The sequence below is a fragment of the Danio rerio genome, chromosome 9 (genome assembly GCF_049306965.1).
Source record: "Danio rerio strain Tuebingen ecotype United States chromosome 9, GRCz12tu, whole genome shotgun sequence".
NCBI lineage: Eukaryota > Metazoa > Chordata > Actinopteri > Cypriniformes > Danionidae > Danio > Danio rerio.
The window spans coordinates 38,210,110-38,230,000 of NC_133184.1; the positions used below are offsets into that span (position 1 = coordinate 38,210,110).

Sequence of the window (19,891 nt, forward strand, 5' to 3'; positions counted from 1 at the left end):
TAAGCACTAGTTCTGCTGGGATTCATGCATGAATTTACATAATAAAATGCTGCTACCTGGGTTAAATTTACTATTGGACTTGAGTGGGACATAGCCCTTGCTTTTACCTGTTTAAAGTTTATTTTTGAAGCAAGAGCTATAAATGGGCCAGCTGAGAACAATAGCCTCCAACTGTGAGCTTCAAGGCCATAATCAATCGAATTGATCAATCAAGTTTAGGTGCAAACCAGGCAATCACACCAAAAGTGAAAGCACCTTAAATGAATAAACATTTAAAAAAAAAAACAGTGACTTGTCGCCACCTACTGGCAGTTTTAGCTCTGTTTATAAATAGCATATACATATATATGTATATATATATATATATATATATATATATATATATATATATATATATATATATATATATATTTATATATATATATATATATATATATATATTTTTTTTTTTTTGTCTATAATAAAGTCCACACAAACAGAAAAAAACGACTTTTTTTTCCGTTTTGTGACACAGTTCCTAGAGAAATTAAATATCATGAGAAAACAGTGGGCGTGGCTTGTTTTTTCTACTGCGAGCTGATTGGATCTTTTTAATTAGGAATTTCTTTCACAAAGATTGGAAAAAGGGTTTCGGGAGGGTTATTACAACCTAACAGACACCTCCTCCTACTGTTTTTGTTTGTTTTCATAGCACTATAGAAACTGACAATTAGTGGTAGGGCTGTGTGATTTGGGGAAAATATCTAATTGCATTTTTTTGATTTGCAATTTAAATTTGTAGTCAAGCTTCAGGTCAATAATCTGTAAACTGTGGCAACAATTCTGCGACAGCCCCTGTTTTTGTTTGGTGTCTGACTTTGAAACCAAAATATTCCCATATTACCAATGTCTTGTTTTTCTGTGACATTAATTTGTCTATTAATGCTTCTGAAGCAGCAGACGCTACCATACCAATTGTCCGCACTTTCCTGTTCCTGTTGTTTTTTTTATTGTGGGCGTTCCACATAGTATGGTTCCGCAATTCTAAGTGGGCTGAACAAAAGTGTGCTCACTCAATTGGCTAGTACGACTATCACACACAGACGACGGTCATGCATTTGCTCTAGGTGGAAAAATTAAAAAATACATAAATATTTCATATCACAGCCTCTTGCGATTAGTTAGTCGAAACGATTGAAATTGCGATTATGATTTGATTTTAATTAATCACACAGCCCTAGTTGAAGTGGCGTGGTTAAGTATGTTAACCACACCCAATACCTCAGACAGATGTAATCTGAGAATTTAACTGAAAACAAACAGTGCAGTTTCAATTAAAGATTAGAAGGGAAGACTATTTTTATTTCATAATGACATGCACAGATGAGTTGTTCACCACAAAACTAGCAATGTGAGCTCACAAAATCAATTGGGTTAGTTTTGATTTTATGTGTACTTTAAAAAAATCTTGAATATGTCTACATTAACCATTTAACTACCCACCAAAAAAAAGTTTGCATTAATGTTCATTTCTAAAATGTCAACCTCTACCAGATAGTTGATATGTCGGTTTATGGTAAAAGTACTGGAATTAATACATATACTATCAAGAACTAAAAAATATAGTGTAAGACACATTTTTGTATATTAAATAAGTATGCCAAAAATATTTCAGCTCCTCATTTGACATGCTTTCCGTTTTTTTTTGTTTTTTTTGTAGTGTAGTAGTGCAACAGGATTATGCTTTTTTTATTATTATTAATAACCAACAATGTTGTGTATGTAAACCATTATTCAAAACATTAAATTCTTTAAATGACTTTAACTGTCATTACTTAAAACAAAGTAAAAAAAAAAAAAAAAGTCAAAATATGGTCAAGATTTTGGTTGTAGGCAGTCAAAGGGTCAAAAACTGTGGAAATATCTTTGTGTAATGTAGTTCATTATTTATTTGGGTTGGTAATACATTCATACCTTATTTTGATGCCCAAGAATAAAAACATCCAGACTCTAGGGCCAGTTTAAAAAATAGAATAAAACACAATAAACACTCTTTTTAATGTGTCTCACTGTACAACTCACTTCAAAACTATCACAAAATGCACAAAAAAGCAATGTAATTTCATTTTGGCTAAAATTGTCGCCACAGGCACACATTATTTGTGAACCTAGGTTGTATTTTTCTCAATAACCACCACCTCAGTGACAGTTATTTTATTTCTGTGCTGTTAATAAGTATTGCACTCTTTTCCCCTCTCGTCTGCCACATTGTAGGTTTGAGCTGAAATACTGTTTTATTTTGCTGACACTCAGACTTAAATTGTTTTTTCAATTACGAGAGGGCTGTGCTCACAGGCGGCTGGCATTAAAAAAAAAAAATGACGGTTGAAGGAGTGCGTGGCAGAACATAAATAATATCTTACGTGATAGCAGAGCTTGTTTGTGAAGTTCTCTGGGGATTGCTTCTCCGAACTGCATTAAAACAAGGCGAAAATAGTGCGAGATGAAGACTGTTGTAGATTTTCTTAAGTGCCGTTATCAAGCAGAGTGTGTTTTTTAAGCCTCATCAGCATGCAGACGACATACCTTTTCCTAGTTATTTGCGCACAAGACATTTCATTACGGTATTTGGCAGAAGTGGTGAAGTCACCCATGAGCTTTATTGTGATGTGCATCCTGGTATTAATGGCGATCTCTGGTACGTGCAGATATTCAAAACTGCCGTGGGCTGGCAATAGATTGGCTCTCGAGGAACATGTATTGGCTGAGCTCTGAGAATGAGGAGACGCAGATCAATGTTGCCCGACTAGACGGATCTCTGAAAACCTCAGTCATCCACGGGATTGATAAACCAAAGTGTCTGACTGTGCATCCAGCCAAAGGGTAAGCAGGCCGCATGGACAGTCTGCAAGATTAAATGTGATTTGTGTTTGGGTCTTTCATAGATGCTGATTAATCATCTGATCCTGGAAGCACAGTTATTATTGATCAAAACAATTACCAGTGCAGTGTAAATATTATATTATATTATATTATATTATATTATATTATATTATATTATATTATATTATATTATATTATATCATATTATATTATATTATATTATATTATATTATATTATATTATATTATATTATATTATAATTTCACAACATCTGTTGTTTTTTTTATTTTATAATTAAATATATTATTTTATTTTATTACTACATGTATTATATAGTGTTTTATTAAATTATATTATTTTATATTATATTATATTATATTATATTATATTATATTATATTATATTATATTATATTTTCACAACATCTGTTAGTTTTTTTTTATTTTATAATTAAATATATTATTTTATTTTATTACTACATGTATTATATAGTGTTTTATTATATTATATTATATTTATTATATTATATTATATTATATTATATTATATTGTATTTTTACAACATCTGTGTTAGCATTTAATTTATTTTCTTTCATAATTAAAGATATTATTTTATTTTATTGCTACATATATTATATAATATTTTATGATTACATATATTATATTATATTATATTATATTATATTATATTATATTATATTATATTATATTATATTATCCACAACATCTATTTTAGCTTTCTTTATTTGTTTTCTTTCACAATTTATTAAATATATTTTTTCTTCTGCTCTTTATTTGTTACATGTATTGTGTCCAGTTAACCTTAAGCACAAACCATTAAATGTGTTTATATGTATCTACAAAATATGACTTTTATGTTTCATGATCTAGAAAAATCTACTGGACCGATGGCAATACAATAAACGTAGCCAACATGGATGGAAGCAACAGGAAGGTTCTTCATCAGAACCAGAAGGAACCAGTTGGTATGTTTAATTTGAATATAAGTACAATATTTCAATAGCATTGCATTTTTACAGTCAATAAAGGTTTAAAAGGCAAGTAATATAAAAAGTATTGCACTAAAAAGAAACAGTGCAATGAAGAGATCACATTGATGTCAGAACTTTCAATGCCAAAAAGAACCTTATTTTTTTTCATTGATAGTGATTTACAGATGATGCAGTATATACGACTTAAATCGCAGATAATTGTGCTTTCCTGCTGTACCTAATTATATTTACAAGGACAATAGTATTTTTATAAAGCATGTTTTCTTGCGCACAGTCTTTCCTTAAGAGCTTTAATGTGCCATTTTGCATGTTATGTATTATTTCTACTCGCAAAGATAAATAAAAAGCTTTTCAAACCATTTACTCAAAATGACCACGAAATCCATTTCAGTCCACAGTGTAACTGACCTCAAGGATGGCCATTTGTCCTTGTGGAAAAAAGCCCTGTGATACAGTACAGCAATTGCTCTAAATTAATTTTAAATATAACCATTGCGAACTTGAACTTAAGTCAACTGTCTCTATAAACTTCTGCTGGAATTAGCTTTCAGGAAGTTTCATATATATTAAATTTCATGCCCACATCCTTACAAAGCCAAGACCCTGAGAAAATTGCATTTTAACAGACTGCTTTACAGAGTTTGTGCAGTAAATTGCTTTAATAAAAAAAATCTCCCCAGCCTCTTGATTTCATCAGTCTGTTTCTGAAAAAATGTTTATTTTTTAATGCACAGCAAAATAATAGTTTTTTTTTGGTAGTAAAGAACATTACTCAAGTCCTCTCCTCCAGCTTAAATATCATTCATCTATACATATACGTTCATTGATAGTCAAAGCTCATGCTCCTTTTTTGTATTGGACGAGGTGTCTGAGAGTTAAAAGTCTTGTCTATTGTTGTTTGGAGTATATCATGCACTCGCCCCGCTCAGTCAAAGCTGTCCTGACACTCGATTGAAATATCCTTCACTTGTCACAATCAATTTTCCATCTCTGTCAAACTCTCACCATTTCCACTTTTGAATCAGGTTTCAGACAGAGATGAATTTTATTGAAGTGATTTAAAGTGTCACGAAGCGATTGCAACTGTATATCCAGCTATATAAATGTATATAATAAAACACTTCAAACGCACACTAGTATGCATTTACTGTAGAGCATATGCAAAGTAATAACCAGAACTCTAAACAACAATTTCTACAAGGTTTCTCATTTCCCCCTGTAGGACTTTCGATTGACTTTCCAGCTGGGAAAATGTATTGGATCAGTTCCGCTAATGGCACTATCAACAGGTGCAATCTGGACGGCAGTGGCTTTGAGGTCATTGAAAGCATGAAGAGGGACTTAACTAAAGCCACGGCTCTTGCAGTCATGGGTAAGTGTCAGAGTGTCTGATTGTCTTCTCATTAGTCAGTCTTATGTCAAAGATTAACCTCAGTTAGGCATTCGGAAATGGTTGCTTATTGCTTGTGTTGAATCAGTGGCTGCTATTTTTATCTGCAGTTTTTTTCTACTCAATTACTGTTTGTTTGTCTATTTAGTGAGTTCTTTATTAAATTATTGCACTATGTTGCTGTGGTAACAAATAAGTCAAAATCAAAAGTGGTAGAAGAATGTGTAAATTAGTCTCACGTGGCCTGCCCACAAACCATCTGACTGGTTAGCGCCTGGCTGCCTTCTTTTATTTGTAATTTTCTTTTTTTTGTGGTGGTGAGGGGGTGCTGGGGGTTGATTGTATAGTGATTATAAGGTACCAGGCTGCAGCAATTAATGTGTTTCTAGGGAATAACTGGATTTTTCAAGGTTTGGAATTTTGCTGAGATGTTTTGTTTTAGGCGCTTGGTAACAATTGAAATAATTGCCATTTATTAATTGGGTCTTATTGTAGCAACACAGTCTCTTTGTGAAAACATACCCCTGTATACATTTCTGGATATCACCTTAAAAACAACCGCTACAAGGCGCTTCTGTTTCTTTTTGCACTATTGCTGGCTGCTTACCTCCTAGTGGATGGCTATTCCACTGTTACAGTTTGTCCAGTGGCTCGCCACGTATGTCAGTGGACTTGAGACGCAGGGTGGAGTTGACCATGGTGATTTAGTTCAAATCAGATGAAGAATGGTTCCAGAAAGCAGGTAAAACAAAAACAAAAGTCAAAAATAAAATAAAATAAAATAAAAGTAAATAATGGTGTGAGAACATGGGAACATCTAAAAACGGGGTATAAATTAGCCGCGATGGCATTTATTTTTCTAGATTTGGTTGGGTTTACAGTAGGGAAGGGGGTGATTGGATCAATTGGAAAAACTGCAATAAACATAGATCCTAGGAAGATTTCTATCTCCAGAAATGTATATAGGGTTTTGTATCAATAATGAGCCTATGTTAATTTGTAGGTGTCTTTGACTATTGTGTGTTAATGCTCTTGTATTCCAAAGCACTTTTATGTTTGGCCAGGTTGGATAGCGTTAAGTTACGTTTACATTTAGTTTTTTTTAGCATTCAAATATTTGATGTCAGAAAAAGAGGCAATAATGTTTATGAACATATAAGTTATTGTTTTTTTTTTATTAGGAGGAGGAATTTGTTTATTTTTTTATTTTTTTATTTTATTTTTTTTACAGTTGGTTTTTCAAGTCCACTTACCTATGTGAAACAAACTTCATTAATGCACAATGCGTTTGAATATATATATAGTGGTAGAAGAATGTGTAATATATATATATATATATATATATATATATATATATATATATATATATATGTGTGTGTGTGTGTGTGTGTGTATATATATATATATATATATATATATATATATATATATATATTATTATTATTATTTTTTTTTTTATGTTGAGTGATTGTAATGAATTGTCTGGTGCAAATGTCGGATAAAATTAGGGAGATGAATAAATGCACTTTCTACAGGTGGTTTGACAAGCCCACTTACTTGTGTGAGGCACACTCAGAACTACATAATGTTTTTAAGTTGTTGTGTGGCATGGTGGGGGGTTTGAAGAGGGGTCCTTGTTTTGTTTACATAGAAGTGATTCTGGAAGTAATGGGTTTTGTCATTGTCAATTAAAAAAAAAAAAAAAAAAAACTAGTGAATCAGCAGTTTATGTGGGACTGGAAAGACCTTTCCACCAGCAGACTTTGAACAAAAAAGGTTTTGGAAAGTGGCTTAGAAACTGATTTAGTGATATTAGTAGATTTAAGAATGAGTTGAAGTAGTAGTTGTATAGTAGTTGTATTTTTTGAAGTAGTAGTAAATTTATTTTTGCCATTTGAAGTAAGAGCAGGAGTTTCTTCATTAACTGAATGTACAGTACACCATTTAAATTTTCTGAAATCCATATTGCACAGTGGTTTCAGGCAGGATAAGCAACCAGTCTGGGGTTATTTATCCTACTTAAAATTAGTTTGAGCAAAAAAGTACCACAACTTAGAACCACAACTGGATACAATTTATTTGTATTCAATTGTAACTGAGGTAGTGGTGGAATAGATCAAGTCATACTAAGCTATGGTTCTCACCACAAGGCATATTCAATATAAATAGATAGAAAGTTTACAATTCATCTATAAATTAAAAACTTGTTGTCAGCTGGGTTCTCAACACCCCAAAAACTATGATGAGACACACAGATAACTGCAGTCTACAGTTCAAAGAGTTGTTAACCTTTGCTCATTTTTATAAAGCCAAACTTGCAAGTGAATAAAGTATTCAAATGTTGTTTAATATTCTGTCTGTGGTTGAAGTAAATTTATTGTGTCAGTTCTCCTAAATTAAACTCAGAACAAAGACAAAAATGACTTTTGGATCTGTGTGTAAAAGAATGCAAATATGGCAAATGTTAATGCTGGTAGTGCATGTAAATTTCAACATAGGCTCATTGGGGATATGTGGGCTACATTTTTAGAAACTAAAAAATACAAGCTCTGGCTGCATTTTGTGTTTAAAAAGATAGGGTGGTATGACACCACAGATAACTTATCTTCCTTTTAACTTTAGTACTGACCAATTATCTCTGTATAGATGGATTTTATAGTGAGATCAGTCTGCTTGGTAGGTTGCCTTGTATGGTGTCAGTCTTTGGATGCGGAGTGGACTAGTGTTGAAAGCAGGCAAAGGACAGTTTCAGAAACCAGGTAAGCAGGTTTAACAGGGTTAAATCGTGGTAATGTACATTTCTTTTCTAGGAAGGATGTGTAAATAGCACGCATGACCGATTGCACGTGTCTCAGTAACGTATGTGAGATTGTCTTTGAAAAACAAATAACTGTAAGCAGACGTTGCCTCTGCCATGTATTTTCGTAGCACATATTGTGGGCACAAATCTCCAATGAGCCTGTATTGGTAAATGTAGTAATTTTTAAATGAAAATTTAAATGTGATTTATTTTTATGTTTGCATTAGTTTTAAATGAACAGTACTCACATTTATTTGCAGATAAAATAAATTATGTAAATTTCAATATATAGGGATTGATGATACTAATATTAGTTGGGTCCCACGATTGTATAATTGACCTGGGACCTGTTTTATCTGTTTGTCAAAATAGTCAGTACTTCATCAGAATGAATTAATGGGATAGTTCTCCCCCCAAATGTAATCATGTTATTGATTTACCATTAAGTTGTATAGGATTATCTTAGTGTATTGTAAGGATGCTGACAACAGAGGTGAGGATTCATGTTCAGTTATTTTAATAAGAATAGTCAGACAGCCAATGGTCAAAATGAGTGAAAAATAGAAGCATAAAGGTAATTCAAAATACGTGGTCAGAATACAGGCAAAAAAAAAAGGCTAGGCGGCAAAGAATCAAAATGGGTTAACAAAGCAAGGATCGAAACATGGCTTGACAGACAAGGAAAAATGCTTAGTATCTTGCACATGGTAAAACAAGACTCAGCTATGTCTGTGTGTGTGCTATTTATATTGTCCATTTTGTCTTGAGTAGCTCCCAGCTGTGTGTGTAATCAATGAAGAACTGGAACAGGTGTGTGTGTGTGGTGCCTGAAGGGAGTTGTAGTTCATATGGTCTTAGAATTGTATAAGGGTTAGATCATTGGTTATTGTGAAACTTAGTTTAGTATCATTATGATTCAACCACTGACTGAATATGATTTATTTTTGTCAGTTACTTTTATAAAGATAACTGAATGTCTCAAGGGTTTGGCGATGACATGAGGGTGAGTAATAATAATAATAAAAAAAAACGATACATTTTGGGTGAATTATCTCTAGAAATTGAGCTCTTTTTGTGCTGATTGTCTTGGAAGTATGAATCTACAGTTGCATTGCTTCAGAAGGGTAATAGTAGATACATTCAAGCAATTTTGTCAAAAAAGCTTTACCAATTTCCATTTAGCCCTAGGAAGCACATGATGGAATAAGAATATAGAGCAAATTTTGGTTGCCTGAGGACTGTAAACATACATTTCAGTGATGGAGTCTTGAAGAGGTTTGATTGATTTAGCTTTATATAGAACCAAGATAATAAAGGCTGCCTTGGAAGATATCCATTTGATTCAACACAATCTTTAAACACACATTTTATGCTTACTGTATGACTCAAATGACAGCTTTTACCATAGGCCAGACGCTGTAATTCTCGGGATTATAGAAAATTTAGTCATGCTGGCAGCATCAGAAAGGCAGAGAGTTGCATAACATTTTTTAACCATGAAGTAATAAAAGCAGGAAAGCTTGTCAATGGGCACTTTCACTTTTTAATTTAGTTTGTGCTTTTATTATGTATTGCTTAAATGTATTACACTGTGTTTTAGACTACATCTGACATGTTTTCTCATATTACTCTCTACCTCTCTTTGCAGGTAGAAGCATATGCCCACAAATTATTCATTAGCATGTATTTATTTCCCTAAACCCCAGTTTTAACTGATTACACTGCCTTGATGCTACAAAGGTATTAATCTTGGGAAAACCTCTATAGTCACGTTCTATTTTAGAGCAGCTATGATGAGCTGAAAAACAAATGCAATTTGTAAGAAGTGGCGACAGACTCTTTTAATTAAACAAAGTTTGAGTCATTATTAAATTGGGAGCAGAATGCAAGGCTGCCATGAAGACTAATGGGTTACTTTCAAAGAAGTAGCACGGTACAGCAAAACAGCAAAATGATGCATTCAGTAGACGCTATCTATCACAATTAATAGGCCTTTGTATCGTAGAGGAAATGCCTTCCATTACTTCTGCAAAAACCTACGGGTCTGTAAAGTGAGCAGTTGTTTCTTATTTATAGTGTGACAAACTGCCAGAAATGTGTTTTTGTGCATGATTTCATTTTTTTAATTATTATTATTATTTCAAAACTGAACACACTTGCTGTTTGCTTTTTATACAGTAGTAAGTCAAAATGCTTCCACATGGAACAAAGAAAAAACAGAAATCAATTATTAGGTGGATTGTTTTCTTAACGTGAACATATGGATGACAAATTTGACTTATATCCCTCCTTTTCATATCAAATTCAGATGTAGAAAGTAGCAAATCTTTCAAACAGTCAATCGATCGATCGATCAATCAGTTAATCAATTAATCAAGCAAGCAAGTAAGCAAGCAATCAAGCAAGCAAGGAGTTAGTTGCAATTCCTTGGATGGAAATCTAGGAGAAAAGTGGTAAAGCAGTCCTGGCTTTAATTTTCAAACCGTTGGCTAGTTAGTTTATTTTCAAGATCTGGGATGAACTATCTGTTGCTGTTTTCAGTGGTATGACAATAACTATATAATCGTATTTAAACTCACATTGGTAGCATTTAACTTTTAATAAAGCACATAATCAGTACCTGAGGCAATCATTACTATGGTAGTATATGCTGTTATTTTGAGTTAAGAAAATAGAAGCAGTTTCTACAATAGTAATACTTTTATATAGTCTCCATTTTGAACTCTGCCCCTCAATGACTCTTTTGCCCCCTCATACACCCCCACTCTCTCCTCATAACGTATACTCCCCATAATCACTGCACTATTTAATATTTGCACATTTAAACGTATATTGCACTATGTAGCACTAATTCATCTTGAATTGGTCAAACCCACTGTACATATACATTCGCAATTATGTTCATATCTATCGGCATTCATCCGATTATCAATAGCAACCTGTATAAATGTATTCTTGATCTCTGTTCATAGCTAATACAACCTGTATATAATGTTCATAGCACATGCATCTGTAAATATTAGCTCTTGTTTTTTCTACAATTGTACTTTATAACGTATACCTAAGTCCTGCACTTGCTGCTATTTCACTCATAGTTAGACCTAAACCGCAAGTTGAATCTAATCTAATCTTAAAGTAAGAAAGAAAAAAGTTAAATATAAAATAAAATAAAGCATTCTTGGTCAGGATTAACCACTGAATCAGTAGACAATATCCCCAGCAAAGAAAATAAGTTTTTAACGCCAACCAATGTGAAAAAAAAAGAACGCTGCACAAATTTATAATAAAGAAATGTATAAAGATGAACACAAATAAACTTAAGTTGCCATTCACCTCTTACCTGGGGTGTCTAAATATCAGATTTTTTTACTCTGCTGTAATGGTGGAATTTGTACGACATATTTCCTATCCACTTTACCATTATGAGTAATGAGTAAACGTCGCTGTATATCACGTTCAAGGAGCATGGGCCATCAATTTACAAAATAACAAAAAAAAAAAAAAAAAGGAAATTAGGTAAACAAAAAATCAACAGAGATTTTTATAATGGTCAAAGTGAATTTAGCTTAAATGAATATTAAACAAAACAAGTCATCATGTCAACAATTAGAAAAAAAAAAGAGAGAGATCAAAGGAGAGCAATAAGGAAATTTAACCGTAATAAACAAAGAATGGCCAAAGTAGTTAAACTTATTTATTTTTTAACACAAACTTCTCACAAAAAAACAATCCAAACCAACTGAGAGGGTGAGATTGGACTCTCCACACTCCAAACTAAAGCCCAAAAGTTTAATATAAGGGAGAACATAGCCACATAGCTGTTGGAGACTCATGGTGGAAAATGGCTGGCAAATGCCAAGACCGCGAGTCAAATTGAGTGAGCGAGGGACCGAGCAAGAAAAAAAGAGAGCAAGGATCCACTTTCTACCATTTTAAAGTCTCGAGTCCTCAGTTCAACCAATAGAAAACTGCAAAACAAGACAAAACAATATCAGCATGAGAGTTTTAGAACTGTAAGCAGAAACGCCAAACGTAACATTGATAATGCAAATATCTAACAAGACCCATCTCATGGCAGCAATCCAATGCATGTAGGCATAAACATATTCAAAATGATTTCCTGAAGTCCAAACTGAGTATCAGAATAGGAAGAAAAGCAAATTTAAATGAACGTGGCATTGTGGTTGGTTCCAGAAAGACTCATTGGAGCATTTCAGACAAGCTGTGCATCTACTGAGATTTACAGTGTGTGATCAGAAAAAAATAAAGTAAAATTAAATTAAATTAAATTAATTAATAAAATAAATAAATAAATAATAAAAAAAAAAATACATATCCAATGATAAATACTGTGTAGAGGACAGAGGAATATTACTAGACAAATGTAGCTAATGTAGCTAACAACCAAGTAGAAGAGTTTAACCATGAAGTAAAAAGTCTGTCCTGAAGGAAAATATAGGGGGTCCGTTACAACTAGCATGGATCAATTCTGCTATTTTTCATGCTGTATCACATCTCTATAAAGGAAAGAGGATCTTAGAGCCTAAAGGGCCAGGGGCTGATTAGTTATGCACACAGGTGGGCGAATGATCTTGTAGACCCTTGAGTTGGTGTGTAAGTGGGTGGTGAGTGGAACTTCAGAATTCCATGTTTCCATCTTTTATACTCAATACAAACCAGTGAAACAACTCCTTCTCTTAATGCCTTACAGTTGTACAGCATACTTACCTTACTATGCATATGCAGTTGATTATATAGTATCAAATAAAATCACATCCTCAATGGGAATCCGAAAGGAAACAAGGTGAGGAGATGAAAGAGTCTCAGTGTGATTGATGTTATCTTTGTGGTAAGTAAGCAGACTGGGTTCTGGCGTATACTTCTTATGATAAGACTCCCATCCCCTCCAAGCACACAAAACGCTTCTTTCCTTTCCCACACTGGCAGGCTGTGTTTTTATAATGCATACACCACATTTCCATGCAGGTTACCCACTGAGATCTGAAAGAATGGTATATATTAATATGCAGCATGAGGATCTCATCAGAGAACAGAGAGTCCGATTCAGCATAGAAAGGGGGGAAATTTGGAATATATTACTGTCCCTTCAGCCCATATGCAGTTTAACTCCAAAGTTTAGGTACACTTTATAATTCTTTCTTGGCTTATTGTTCACAATTTACAATAATGAGGCTGTGAATCTATGGAATGTAAAGTACAAGTACAAGAAAGAAACATGTTCTGATTAGTTACTGATTAACTACATATTATCTGGATTATGTAATCTGGATTATGTAATCATTCATTCATTCATTCATTTTGCTTCAGCTTAGTCTCTTATTTATCAGGGCTCACCATAGCGGAAAGAACCGTCAACTATTCCAGCATATGTTTTACACAGCGGAAGCCCTTTCATCCACAACCCTGTACTGTGAAACACTTGTGCTGCGTCCCAAATGGCACACTATGCACTTATGCACTTACACACTCAACAGCACAGCATATGTATGTAGTGTCGTCCCAAATGGAACACTATTTTTTTTTTTTTTTACTAAGCGGAAATTCAAACCGTTTCTCTGATGACATTTGATGGTTGCCAAATTAATTAATAAATGACCAAAGTACCAAATGATACCTGCCATGAGTATAACTGCATTCACCATCGGAACGTGGTATAATCCCTCTCGTATATTTTTGCTTTCACAATCCAAAATAAATACAGTTATCCAACACGTGTTATCCAACACGCCTGATAGCTCCACTCCTTCCGCTACATGAGCAAAGCTGCGGCCGTTGAGTGCGTGAAGTGTCCATCATTCCACACTTCCTTTTAGCGGTTAGGACAATGCGGTGGCGTAGTAGGAAGTGCTGTCGCCTCACAGCAAAAAGGTCGCAGGTTCGAGCCTCGGGTGGGTCAGTTGGAATTTCTGTGTGGAGTTCTGTGTGCATGTTCTCCCTGCGTTCGCTTGGGTTCCCTCCAGGTGCTCTGCTTTCCTCCACAAGTCCAAAGACATGCATCAGAGGTAACTTGTGTGGGCCTTAGTGTGTGAGTGTGAATGAGTGTGTATGGATGTTTCCCAGAGATGGATTGCAGCTGAAAGGGCATCCGCTGCGTAAAACATATGCTGGATAAGTTGGTGGTTCATTCCGCTGTGGCCAGATTATTAAAGGGACTAAGCCGAAAAGAAAATGAATGAATGAATGAATTTTAGCGGTTGAATAAGTGCATCATCCCGATAATTAAAGTGCACTTTTTAATTTTAGAGTTTTCAGTGTGAACGCACTATACTACAAAATGGTATAGAATAGTGCATGAGTATATGATTTGGGACACACCTTTGGACTAGACTTTGGAATGAGTTGCCCAATAGACAGGTCTCTTCCATGTTCTTATTTAAAGCAGCTCTTAAAACTCATTTGTTTTCGTTGGCATTTAACACCCGATCTTAATAACTCATTCATACATTTTCTTTTCGGGTTAGGCCTTTTATTAATCTGGGGTTGCCACAGCAGATTGAACCGCCATCTTAATAACTGGCTATTTTAATTTATGTGTGTTTTTAGGTAGTTTAGCTATAATTTATTTTGAATTGTATAACATTCAGTTTGTGGCACGGAGTGATCGTTTGGGAGCCACACGAATGTATGAAAAGCAGTGAAAGTGTAACAGAAAGCACGCACATCATTTAAATAATCATATCGCATTTTAGAGTTATAATTGTGACAAGCGTTTAATATGTTTTTCTTTTATAGCAAACACTGAGAGTTGTTCATAAAAACAAATGTTTAACAGTGTCAGTTTAACTAGCCCATATAATAGTGAATATAATGCAAGAGGGAATCTGATAATGAAACCTGATGTCTGATTTTACCAGTAGAAAAATGGTCTAATAATGTTGTTAGTGCCAGATTGCAAGCAAATGTCTCAAACATAATAATTCAACTTCAGAATTATGAATAGTTGTATTCTGATGTCATCACTTTACTGTGCTTTATTGACCAGGTCATATTTAAAGTCTGTTCGAGCCCACCATTCAAAGTCTATTCAAAATTGAGCATTTTAAGCAGTAGACCAACACACAATATTATTGTTGTTTTACCATATGTTTGAAAATTACCAATAATAATATCCTGCTCATATTAAACTTTATTTTACATCTACAGAATTGTGAGATAATCGTGATCTTCACTTTAAGCAAAAAAATTGCGATTCTCATTTTAGCCAGAATCATACAGCTATATCGTATAATAGACCACTTCTTTAAACATTTTTTAAATGTTTAATTTCACTGATAGTAACAACACTTTTCTATAATGATTGATGTGTTATTTTGACTATACACATAAATTGTATTTGTATATTGTTATAATTTGAATAATTGTCAACATTAGATTAATATTAATTAATTAGAATAATTAATTAATATAACGTTATAATAAATATTGAATTCACTTTCTTAATGTGTTTTCAAATAAGTATAGACAATTTTATTATACATATGGTCATTTTTCCCAACATTTTTGGTTTAATAACTTACTGTACATATCTTCTTCAAAATTGTACTTACATTCTTTAAATTGACTGAAATGATTCAGGTTGAGGTTCTCTATAAGAGAAACCAGCAATTCCATTAAACTGTGACTTCCATGTGTTGAATTTAGTTTGATAACTGGTCGATTTTTGATACGGCCAGCATAAAATCTTCAGTCTCTAACTCCCTCCCAGCAAATGCAACATAAATTAGGAGATTTGCCAAGGTTAACCAGTGTAACATGCTATCAGTTGATGTCCTCGTAAATTTACTTTGGTTCTGCCGTAAGGGAAATGGTTTACTATTTCAGCCACCTGGCAGGGTAAAATCAGCCACGCTGTAGCTTGTGTTGAGGGACAGGCCTTATCATTAGAGCGGGGTGTGTACGAAAATACACTCTGCAGAGACAGATGATCAGAAGATCGATATGAGCGGCGATGGTTTGAAAGATGCAGCATCGTTATTAAGAAGAAAAAAATCCAATGGCCGCCCTGCATCAAAGTCACATCCGTTATTAGACTGTGAAACCGTAATTGAAGAGCATGATGACCGAAGAAATGAAAGCAATTTTACTGACAGGATCCAGTCTCGCCAGCTTCTCCTGGAAGAATCTTTAATGGGATGTGACCACTCAGGGAAGTGGCAAGCTGCTGTTTAGCGGGGTTGTGTGTCACCTCGAGACCCATGCTGCTCTGTGATCAAACAGTTTAAGTGGACATTACATCTAGAGGCAATCACAGATGTCTCTCACCCTGGACAGGTAAAGATTAATATTGACTGCAGTGATGACCTATGCAAGCAATCTTGAATGTCAAATAGTCTTCGGGCTGCTCGGGGTAGGATGGCGTTTATACACAGCTGGCCTTATACTACAAAAAGCAAATATCGACTCAGGGACTCACTGTGGCCTAAATGACACTCGAATTTGTTTCTGGTTTATAGTGGAGGATTGAATGTCTTGTTGAATAATGTTTGTGCTTGTACTACAAGCTGACAAATGGAAGAGTTCAAATGGATCATGATCTGCCTTTTTTTTGTGTTTATTTTGTACTTTTCTCTGAGGTCCATTTCTAGTGTGTTTAAGGATTATTGCATTAAAAAAATATCAGTGTTTAGAAACAACTTGTTATGGGAACACAGAGTGTGAATAGATGTGGTGGAATATACACTTGGAAGTAATCGCACACTCTGTATGATTGGCTAACATTCTATTGCACTGTGTTAGTAGACAGGCATAATATAGTAGCCTGTATTGTATAACATACATTATTCTAATGCATCTGAATATATTAGACTTGTTATTTATTTGTTATACTATTCACTAGAGGAAATATGTATACCTACTATGTGTTGTATAGATGATAATACAATAGTATGTTTGTTTCCAATAATATTTAGCAAAAAGATTTAAACAAAAGCTGTTGATTATCAGTTGTTGAAAAGTATGTTAAAGGTGTCACTTATGAGTTCTGTTTTAAAGCTCATATTACTGCAACACTAAATAAATCAAAACAAACAACATTTCAAACACCAGTATATTCATAATATTCCACTATTGGACGTTGCTATCATCTGGCAACATGTCATAAAGTACAGCACTTCAAGTTAAGCCATTCTAAGAAAATATTTTATTTTTTTAAGATCTATCATGCGTGCAGTAGAGGGTAAAAAAAATGTCAGCAACAACGTTGTCACGTTCAGGAATAACAAACTAAGTCAGTTGGATTCAAGTGCAAGTGAGTTTAATGAACAAAATCAATAATAAAAGGTGCAAACGAGTTTAATGAATCCAGCATCGAGGTTAGGGAAGTCGCTGAATTAGGAAACAAACTAGAGCCCAAAAAGCACCAGTTCAATCAAGGCCCAGGCAAGACACAGAGAGATCATAAACAAGAAATAACGAACTGACAATGAAGCAGTAAACTTTCACTTCTTAAATAGGTGGAGCTGAGTACAAACAGCTGGGACTGCTGATAAAACAGCTGATCCTAATTTAGGGAATTCAGGTGATCAAAACACATACACACAACAGAAGCATGTGGAGGAACGCAAAACAAACCCACGTGACAACAACAAACATGATAGTGTAATGCTCGTCTTTAAATCAACGGGATACACAAGAATAAAAATAACAAAACTGTACAATTCTCTACATCTGTATACATATTTAATCATGTAATGCTTTCTTGATCCCTTTCCATATTTGAAAATCACAGAGCTCTCTGAAAATGTCCATGAGCAATTCCAGCGTTATGGATGTGACGTTTGCAGTAAAAACTCAAAATATAAATTCCCATAGAAAATATACATTAACATTATATTAAAGCAACTGTTTATATTTTGCTTTATAGTTCTGGTATTAGAAAATTATCAATCTGTAAACATTTCTTATATTTTAAATGAGGAAAATTAACATGCGGTTTGGATGCGACAGTCAAAGTCTGTGAGTTTAGTCTACAACATATTTTGTGGAAATTCTGAAAATTAAACGACACAACCCAAATGAAATAAAGCTAATCAAAAGGATAAGAGTCGGCTCACTGTAGAACAAACATTGTTGATTTTATTTTATTTAAGGTTTTTGCATTTATGAAGAAAAAGCTTCGTTATGGATGTGACACTTTTCCGTTACGAATGTGACAGATGCGAAATTGCCACTTATGTGACTTCGCTAAATAAAATATAATAGTTTGAAAATACTGAATGACATTTTTTAATATTTCTAAAGTACTGTAAAATACTTCATTTCTACACTTTTTTGTGTTAGGGTTTTGATATTTTGATAAAAATGTGGTAAAGATATTTTTTTCATGGCAAGGTTGACATTTGCATGGAATTGCTCCCTAACAATAAACATAAACACAAACAACATTCATAATTTAACACAATACTTGAACGGCGAATTCCCATGTGTGCAAAGTCTAAAGTCAGTGGGTGTGTGTGCGTGCCAAATGGATTGCTCTCACCAAAATTTATGAGTCCGGATAACTGGTACCATGGATAGATTCTGCACATCAAAAGTCCTCCATGGATAACCTTTATAGCAGGTTTGCAGGGCTAATGAGTCCACGCAAACTATTTTCCTCAGCAAATGAAAAAAGGTAGAACAGGCAGACTGCATGCGTTTTCACTGCCACTGTCCATAGTCCATGTGCCCTCTATCTCCTCATAGTGGTGTATATGATATGTAAATGTATGTATGTATATATATATATATATATATATATATATATATATATATATATATATATATATATATATATATATATATATATATATATATAATAAGATATATAATATATAAGATATATATTAAGAATCTCAAATAAAAATTACTCACAGATCTATTAGGGGATACAATAACTAAGTGTGAGTATGCTTAACTGCATGGCCTATTCACACATGCAATGAATTTTACAATTAGCATATATTCAATTATGTGGCAGCGGGGATTGCATGCACCCACAACCGTGACAACTTCTTTATACATGCTTTATAGATTAACACTGCTGTGAGGATAAAAATCTCATGAACATTCAAATGATTCAAAATATGTGTTTTGTGTCACTTGTGTTACATTATTATAGTTTCTATGTAGGCCTGCATTTGTTAGTCTTGTTATCAACCATCTACAAGTGTGAATCAATGGGCAGAGCTAAACAGCAGACATTGATCATCTACTATGGAGTCCAGTTTGACTTTGATACAAACTTGTTTTTACACTAACAATAAATATTTGTTTAGAAACACTTTTTTGTTTGTTTGTTTGTTTGTTTGTTTTGTTGTTTAGTGTGGTTTTCTGCTGCTGTAGCTCATCTGCTTCAAGGATAAATGTGTTTTAATTCACTGACGCTTTGACCTCAGTTTAAAAAAAAAGTTGCTATTGAAGTTACTTAAAAGTTATTCTGCATTTTCTTTAATTTCAGACTAATCTCTGAATGTCTAGAATGTACTCATGGCCAGCCAGTCTGGCACAAACAAAACATGTCACGTTCAAAGTCTCATTAGTTACCTTTCTTCCCCTCCTGATTCTTGGTTGCTAAGCTACTACAGTTTTGATAAACCAATCACAAAGCAACGTGGTATGTGGTCTTTTACAGAGAGCTGTGAATAACATGATTTTGTAGATTTATATTTTTTCTTCATTCAATGCCTTTCACTTCATTCAACCCCTCTTTACTTGAACAAATACAAATATGTGTTTCATTTTACGGTTGCACAGCTATGACTGTCTCCGGCTCTCCTGTATTCCTGCAGCAGACAGATATGGTCTAGGCGTGGAGCCAAGGACAAT

At 33.8% G+C, this 19,891-nt stretch overlaps 1 protein-coding gene across 4 annotated transcripts in view; it reads left to right on the forward strand.

Annotated features, from left to right (window-relative positions):
- Nucleotides 1–19,891, forward strand: part of lrp1bb (low density lipoprotein receptor-related protein 1Bb) — a 667,407-nt gene that overhangs the window by 473,038 nt on the left and 174,478 nt on the right. For all 4 annotated transcript variants that reach the window (XM_073912904.1, XM_073912906.1, XM_073912905.1 and 1 more), the window contains 3 exons: nucleotides 2,688–2,862; nucleotides 3,754–3,848; nucleotides 5,098–5,247. In XM_073912904.1, coding sequence (XP_073769005.1) covers nucleotides 2,688–2,862; nucleotides 3,754–3,848; nucleotides 5,098–5,247 — 420 coding nt within the window. The remainder of the gene's footprint in view (nucleotides 1–2,687; nucleotides 2,863–3,753; nucleotides 3,849–5,097; nucleotides 5,248–19,891) is intronic.